Source organism: Syzygium oleosum, unplaced genomic scaffold (assembly GCF_021117445.2).
Source record: "Syzygium oleosum isolate NSW1041296 unplaced genomic scaffold, Sole_v2.1 Sole_v2.01, whole genome shotgun sequence".
In the NCBI taxonomy this organism is placed as follows: Eukaryota; Viridiplantae; Streptophyta; class Magnoliopsida; order Myrtales; family Myrtaceae; genus Syzygium; species Syzygium oleosum.
In genome coordinates, this window is record NW_026607485.1 from 18,537,885 (window position 1) to 18,546,311 (window position 8,427).

At 43.3% G+C, this 8,427-nt stretch overlaps 1 protein-coding gene across 1 annotated transcript; it reads right to left on the bottom strand.

Moving 5' to 3' along the window:
* Positions 1-386: 386 nt before the first annotated feature.
* Positions 387-4,562, bottom strand: LOC130135193 (uncharacterized). Its single transcript, XM_056303754.1, has 4 exons — positions 4,045-4,562; positions 2,250-3,630; positions 1,277-2,138; positions 387-418 (listed from the first exon to the last, which is right to left on the bottom strand). Exons 1-4 carry the CDS (start codon positions 4,560-4,562, stop codon positions 387-389), a joined length of 2,793 nt encoding a protein of 930 aa, XP_056159729.1.
* Positions 4,563-8,427: the final 3,865 nt, after the last annotated feature.

Here is an 8,427-nt window from a genome sequence, read left to right on the forward strand (position 1 = left end):
CATATTCCATATGTACAGAGCATTACAGAAGGATAAGGGTCATCTGCCATATGGAGCTTTAATCACTCGTATCTTCATGTATCTCAATATATCTATTCCTGGTGAGTTGCGAGAAACTATGCTTCCTCTTATGTTTGTTGGAGAAAAACTGCTCTCCAAAATGAAGAAATTTGAAGATGTAAGGGACATAGTAAAAGGAAAATAGGCTCAAAAGTCAGAGGCAAAATCTGTTGGCAAGAAAGTTCAGAAAGAAAAGGAGCAAAGGAAAAGAACCAGTTCAGCCAGAAAACAAACTGATTCTCCAACCCCAATCAAAGTGTACAGAAAGAAAAGAAAAAACTCTTCTGCATGATGAAAATGATGAAGCAGAAGCTGAACACTTTGAATCAGGTCACACTGCGGAAACCAGAACATGTTCCTGAACCAGTTCCCAATGTTTCAGAACCAATTCATGAAGAACATGTTTCTGAAGTTCAATCACCTGTTCAGGGGGAGATTCCACCAGAATCAGCCACAAGGTACAATCAGTCTGAGGAAGCTAATGACCAAGGTCAGCCATCCAAAAATCAGAACATCCTTTCTATTCTGCTCGAGATTAAAGACAAGCAGGCTGCTCTAGAACAAAATATGTAGAATCTATAGAAAATTGTTGAGGAAAACACCAAGGCTCAACAACTTCAAGTAGCAGCAGATAAAGCAGAATTAGAGGAAGCCATTACTATGTGCTCATCCAGCATGGATAAGGCCATAGGTCAATGCAGTTTGAAGATTGAGGAGGCTGTCTCAATATTGGAAAATTTTCAACTGATTCATACTCCTAAAAAATAGCCTGTTTTTCAACATTTCTCTCTATCTTTTTTCAATTGGTATGTAATATATCTCATACTTGTTGTTAGACTGGTTGATTTCTTAATCTCAGTGCATTATTCTATCCATTATTATTATTTTTGTTGATGACAGAAAGGGGGAGATATTATATTGCAGATTTACAGGTTATTCTCAAAGGAAGAAAGACACAGATATCAACAAAGTTTGCTCTTTCAATCTGTGTTTATTGAGCTTAATATGTTTATTTATTTTCAAAATAATTCAATCTGCAAAGAAAGTTTTGTTACCATAAAAAAGGGGGAGATTGTTGAGGAAAACTCCTATTGATTTTGAAGTTGACAAAACCTTCTATGTTATTGTAAATCTGATTTTGAAGTTGACATAGCCATCCAGAAGTAACCCAGTCTCATGATTTTTCTGGCCAAAAGATGACCGTTCATGTGCGGACCGCATTCGCCCTCATATATTTCTCTCATCAACTGATTAGATTCTTTGGCATCAACACATTTAAGCAAAATTGAGTCGAAGGACCTCTTGTAAAGAGCATTGCCATTGATGAAGAATTTCGATGCTAGCTTCCTTATGTATTTCCGATCCGCTAGTTCACTTCCAGGAGGGTATTCACCCTTTTGAAGATAGTTCATGATGTCTTGATACCACAGCTTCTCATCAGGTTCATCCGCGATTGCCGAACAGTAAGCCGGACGTGTCAGTATTTCGATTTTCAGTGGCTCGATGTCTAACCCTTCCATGACTTGTAGCATTGATGATAAAGTGGCCAGGGCGTCGGCGAACTGATTCTGCGATCGGGGTAAATACTCAAAAGAAATTTCCTCAAACTCTATTATTAAACTCTCAAGGAATTCGTGGTAGGGGATCAATTTGGTGTCATGAGTTCGCCATTGACCCTCTGTCTGAAGAATGATGAGGGTCGAATCGCCGTAGACTTGCAGATTTCTAACTTTCATGTCGACGGCTAATTGCAATCCAAGTATGCGAGCCTCGTATTCTGAGATATTGTTGGTACAAAGGAATACCAACTTGGCGGCCACAGGGTGATGTTGACCCGTCGGGGAGATAAGAACTGCCCCAGTCCCAGAACCAGCCGGGTTAACGGCACCGTCGAAGTACATAGTCCATTTATCACTCACTATTTCTGAAATGCGCTCTTCTATGGGATTTGACTGATCATGGTCTTCTGAGCTTTCGACGTTTTCTGCCAGCATGTCAGCTATGGCTCTTCCCTTGACGGATTTCTGCGCCATGCTGTTGACGTCGAATTCGGACACCAGAACTTGCCACTTTGCTAACTTTCCGACCAACACAGGTTTTTTTAGCAAGTATTTGATAGGATCATTCTTAGTTACAAGCAGAATCCGATGATGGAGTGTGTATTAGCGTAAGCAGTGTAACACCCATACCAAAGCCACACACGTTTTCTCAACTCTGGGGTAATTTATTTCGGATGAAGTAAACTTCTTACTGAGATAGTATATTGCACATTCTTTGTTATCACTTGGTCTCTTTTGAGCTAGCAAGGCTCCCAACGATTCATCATGAATAGTCAAATAGAGTATCAATGGTACTCTAGGGACAGGTGGCACTAGAACCGGCAGATGAGAGATGTATTGTTTTATTTCCTCAAAGGCCTTTTGACAGTCGGTATCCCACTTGACTTTGGCGTTCTTTTTCAGGAGCTTGAAGAAAGGTTTAGCCGTCTCAGACAATTGAGAAATAAATCTCGCCACATGGTTCAGTCTTCCTAGCAAACTTTGAACCTCTTTGATAGTTGAAGGAGGTTTCAAATCACAAATGGCCTTAACCTTTGACGAGTCAATTTCAATGCCTCGACTACTGACCATGAACCCCAATAGTTTCCTAGACTTTGCCCCAAACACGCATTTGGTGGGGTTAAGTCTTAGCTTGAACCTTCGGAGTCGGTCAAACAGCTTCCGCAATACCTCGATGTGGTCCTCTCCATGTTTGGATTTGGCAATCATGTCGTCTACGTAGACCTCCACCTCCTTATACATCATATCGTGAAACAGGTTGACCATTGCTTTATGGTATATTGCCCCGGCATTTTTCAAGCCGAAAGGCATTACCTTGTAACAAAAGGTCCCCCATGGGATAATGAAGGAGGTCTTACTTTTATCTTCCTCTTTCATCTGAATTTGATTGTAACCAGAAAATCCATCCATAAAGGAGAATAGTTCAAACCCCGCGGTGCTGTCGACCAGCACATCGATGTGAGGCAACGGGAAGTCATCCTTTAGACTTGCTCGATTTAGATCGCGATAGTCAATACAAACCCTGACCCGACCATCCTTCTTCATGACAGGGACGACATTGGCGGTCCAATCAGTATAGTGCGATACTTCTATGAAGTCCACTTTCAATAACTTCATGACTTCTTCTTCGATTTTCTTGGATAATTCGGGCTTTGTTCTTCCGAGCCTCTGTTTCTTAGGCGGGATACTTGGATCAGTGGGGAGAGCATGCTCTACAATTTCTCTATCTAACCCCGGTATATCCGCATACGACCATGCGAACACATTTTGGTATTCTTTTAAAAGGTCGACCATCCTTCTGGCCTTGATTTCAGAAATGCCAGCTCCAATCTTGATTTCTCTAACATTCTCCGAATCGCCCAAATTTATTGTGATTGTAGGCTCCGTAGTCAACGGCTTAGACTCTTCATGCCGAATCCAATCTCGTTCGATACTTTTCCGATCGCAGTCATCCTTGTCATCATCAGACCCAGAGGAATTTTCGTCAAGCAAATCCGACTCACATATATACCTATCATGTGAAATATCATGCCTGAGATGCCTCGAAAAAGGTTAGTAATTAAATTGGTAAATGTTATTGCAACTAATGATATGCATCTGTTTTGAAAGGGTTTTCAACATTGAAAATGAGGGATCCGTCCTCATATCCTCGGACATCCCTACTAGGAAGCTTGTGGAAGTTCAGGCTTCAAAGCATCATCATCAGTCTGGTTTGGGTACTTCCACACGTCCTTAATAAAACATGATCATAATTCCATTAACAAGATAAGGCCGTTTATATGACTCGAGGTCTTGGACCGACAGCTCGCAGTCTAAGACTTTGATTACAAAGAAAAACGACACCTAGACCTAAACAGATTTCCCATAGAAGGGATAAACATAGACTTAAACAAGACGAAACAGGAAAGAAAAGCAGCATCCCTACTCAAAAGGGTTAGCGGTGGTAGCAGAGGGCTTGGCCTCTTCATCTTCCAAGATAGCGCAGGCAATTTCTCCCTCGAATAAGTCAACTAGGCCAAGAACAACCTCCTCCTCTTGCAACAGCTTGGGTGGACCCGGGAATATCTCTTTTAATTTCGGAAGAAGTAAGCCCTTCTGACCTTTCCCTAATCCAAATAAATTTCCACGACCTCCGCAACCTCCACGAGTAGCTAGGTCTCCATAGTCACCACGGTCTTCATTGCCTCCTTGGCCACCATGATTAATTTGGCCTCCACGGCCACTGCGGCCTTCATGATTACCTCGATCTCCGAAATTGCTTCGTCCTCCATGGTTATCTCGGCCACTAACATCGCCTCCATGATAATCTAGGCATGTCCTTTTGCGCCACTTGGAGACCTGAAGAGGTTCTTTGATACCTTGGCCACGCGATCCCAGGCTGGTTCCGGGGACATGGCCATTTTCAAGCAATACCCTGCTCGACATGATTGAAGGCTTAGCCATTTCAGGGTTTCGCATAATAATTTCGACGGGCACATGGACCATCGAGACTAACTCCAAAGTCTGATAGCTCGATTCAGCCTTGTTCCGAGGACATGGCCATTTTGACCTTTTGATGCAAGCTGGAAGGTATAGCTCTGGCGGTGTGTATCCAGGGTCGTCCCAATAGAAAATTGAAGGCACTAGGAATATCCAAGACTTGGAAGTTGACCAGAAAAAAGATTGGACCAATTAGCAGTTCAAGTTCAACCTCACCAATAACTTCTTTCTTCATACTGTCAAAAGCATGAACGGTAGATTGAGATACCAAAATTTTCTCTTCGTTCACTCCCAGACAACGAAGGGTGGCAAGTGAGCGAATGTTTAATGCAGACCCATTGTCAATTAGTACTCTCGCCACCATTCTATCACGACACTTAACCGAGATAAGTAGCGCCTTAGTATGATTGCGACCTTCCGGTGGAAAATCTTCATCGGCGAAAGAAATCTGATCTTTTAGCAGGATAGACCCAATAAACTCCTCCAACTGGGTGTCATTGATAGTTTCAGGAACGTGCACTTCATTTAGAACCTTGAGCAGTGCATTTTTATGTTTTTCGGAGGATTTGAAAAGATCCAGAAGTGATATCTGGACCGGCATCTTCCTCAACTGATTGACAACATCAAACTCGCTAGTCTTAATAATTGCTAAAAACTGCTCAGCCTCTTCACTTGAAACAGCCCTTTTCTCAACCACCTTGGTGGGATCATAGCATTGACCAGAGCGAGTAACAGCATCAATTTCATTCACCTTGTAGCTCCAAGGGACTGCCTTAGGATCATAACTAGGGGCCATATCCACTATTATGTCTTCTTCGTCCTCGAGCGGGAGTTCAATCGCCATCGGTTTCATGGCATAATCCTCGATTTCTAAAGTAGCAAACTCTTCGCATGTAAGGTCAATGACCACATGCTCAACATCTCGTTCATCGGGATCTTCTTCGATCGACTGGTCAATGACCACAGGGGTGATCATGTTGACCATCTCCCCCTCGGGCTTAAGTGGATCGTCCATACCTCCCCATCCATCAGGAACAACATCTTTGGGATCGATGAAGAAACTCGACGGAGGTGAATACTTTACAAGATAGTCGAATTTGCCGCTAGGTTGACCCAGTGTGTCAACCACTTCCCTATTCTCATGGGCGATCTTCAAGAATTCATAGTTCCAATCTACATTGCTAGCTTGAGGACAATAATCATCATATGAATTCTCTCCTTCACTGTCAATTATAGTTAGGTCTTCCGACGCGCCATCATTAGTCGGTTCGTTAGTTTCCGTAAGCTCGACAGGTGTCTCTGCCGAGTCCTTTTCACAACATGAGTCAATAACAGCTGCCAGGGTCATCGTACCATCTTCCTTCATACTATAGATTACGCTAATGTCCACCATCCGAGTGATACATTTCAGCTTATCTTCCATCGAAATATCCTCCTCATCTTCGAAGTGTCTAGCTGACACTAATAGCTTATACAGTTTATGAACATCTATCTTAAAGGTTTGCTTACTCTCATTGCCCTTCTCTGTAACTACGTTGATATTCTCAGCATGATTAGGCAACGGATTTTGTTGGATATTAGGGGGTGGATCCTTAAAGGATAAAATGCCATTGTCGAGTAAATTCTGAACTTTGTTATTGAGAGTGAAGCAGTTATCTACATCATGACCCTTCTCGCCTCTATGGAACTCGCAAGACTTTGACAAGTCGAACCTAGGGAATTTTGGAGGATTATCCTGAGGTACTTCTTTGGCTATCTTTCCCCTTCTCAACAGCATGTGCAACAACTTGGATAAAGGTCTAGGCAAAGGAGTGAATTGCCTTGGCACCTTCTTTTTGAATTCATAACTCTGATATGCCCTCTCTCGAAACACAGACGGGCCTTGAGAGGATGAGGCAAGAGGCCTTGTCACAATCGGCGCTTGTACATACGCGATCTTTACCTCCTTTTCTTTTCTATTCGGGATCTTCCGATTAGCCCCTTCGTTCAATCTACCATCATGCATGGCTCCCCCTACCCTTTCTCCGACGTCTACCAACTGAGAGAAGGTCAAGCATCCAGAACCCACTAACTTCAAATAGAAATCATTAGGTAAGGCATTGAGGAAGAGATCCAATAGCTCCTTTTCATTGAGCGGAGGACGGACTTGAGCGGTGAGAGTGCACCATCTTTGAGCAAAAGCTCTAAAGGACTCACTTCTTTTCTTTTCAGTTCGAGTCAGCACTTCACGTGTGGGAGCTATCTCGGTGTTGTATTTATATTGCAGGACGAACGCTTCGGCCAACTCCTCCCATTTCTCGAACTTCTCGGGCTCCGACAACACATACCATTGCAAAGCAGGCCCCGTTAAACTCTCTTGAAAAGTCTAGATCATTAATGGGACATTCTGGGCATATCTCGCCATTCGATTCAAATAGTACTTCAAGTGAATCTTTGGGTCTTCGGTCCCATCATATTTAGTAAAGTCGGGGATCTTAAACTTCTCGGGAAAGCTCATTTGTGCATATCGAGACAGATCCTCGATCATGTGCTTTTCATATCTGCGTAGCGCACGGAGTTTTTCTTCTATCTTTGCAAACCTCTTGTTGTGCTCTTCCTCCAAACGGGTCGTGATGGCTTCCGAAATGGGGTCTAGTTCGACCACTACGGGTGTAGAACCCAATGCCTCCTCAGTAACATTCCTTCTCGTAGGCCCTTCTACGGGCTTGGGAACAGCTTGAGGTGCAGCTTGACCGACATTTGGTGCTGCCAACGCGGCCTTCATATCATTAGCGAACCGAGTGAGCTGAGCCGTAAGATCATTGATCTTGTCGTCGAGAACGGCAAAACGGGTATTTTGCTCCTCGATATTCATCTGTGCGGCTCTTGATCGGGTTCAAGTCGGCGATTGCCTCAAAGCCGTAGCTTTGACTTAGTGGAGGAAAGGAGTGTTGGCGGGTCGTTAGATTCGGCGTGGACACAGTGATTGCCAGAAGGTTTCACTCTCCAGCCTCTTGATTTCTCGATTCCTCTCTTCACGTGTTGAATGAGCTCAAATACAGACAATTTGTGATCACTTGAATCATAAATAAACGAGCATACATAAGTGCATGATTCATATAGAAGACCGGTCTGTGACAATGGTCTAGCCGCTTTCATTGATTCCTAAACTCGAAAAGCGAACTAGAAATTGAAAACTAAAAGACCCTAAACATCAAGTTAATAAAACTAAGAAAAGAAAGAAAGGAAAATAAAATCCTAAGACAAATGAACTTAGAAAAGGAACGACTAGATCTAAAACAACAAACTCGACCCATTTTACTCCTCTTGTTCTATATGCGAATGGGAAGCCAGTACTCGACGCAATTGCCTATTCTCCTTATCAACACGTTTTAGACTTCCTTCAGCTTTCTCTGCCCTCCTCTTGAGATAGTTGATTTCTGCTTGGCGAGTTGGCTTCTCTGTCACATCCGGGATCTTTGAGAGGAACTCGATCGGGATCTTATGCCGACGGATGTATTGGGTCGTGGCATAGTATGCCTTTTCCTTCCCTTCGAGCTTGTCTTTAGGCCAATTTAGCTTTTGAGCACGGCAGTCGAGCTAGGCTTGTTCAACACGGCGAAGCGCTCCTTTGTAATCTTCTTCCTTTCTAAAAAATCGAATTTGAAATGAATCCAGTTTGAGAGGGGGCGGTAGATCTTGGACAACTCGATATTGGCGGGCCACTCGGAGTGGGTGGTAGGAGGTGATGCCAGTAATTCCCAACAACGGGATCGGTTCATTATCGCCATGAGAGAGACATGCCTCGCAAAGTCGGAACCATTTAGCTTGCCATAGGAAAACCTTAGTT

Excerpts from the sequence above, each read along its gene's own strand:
- LOC130135193 (XM_056303754.1), bottom strand. The coding sequence starts at position 4,562 with ATGGCTAAGCCTTCAATCATGTCGAGCAGGGTATTGCTTGAAAATGGC. Across the intron at positions 3,631-4,044 it reads ACCACCGCTAACCCTTTTGA|GTATATATGTGAGTCGGATT; the intron begins GTAGGGATGCTG and ends TTCACATGATAG. Across the intron at positions 419-1,276 it reads AATATATGAGGGCGAATGCG|GAACATGTTCTGGTTTCCGC; the intron begins GTCCGCACATGA and ends GAACTGGTTCAG.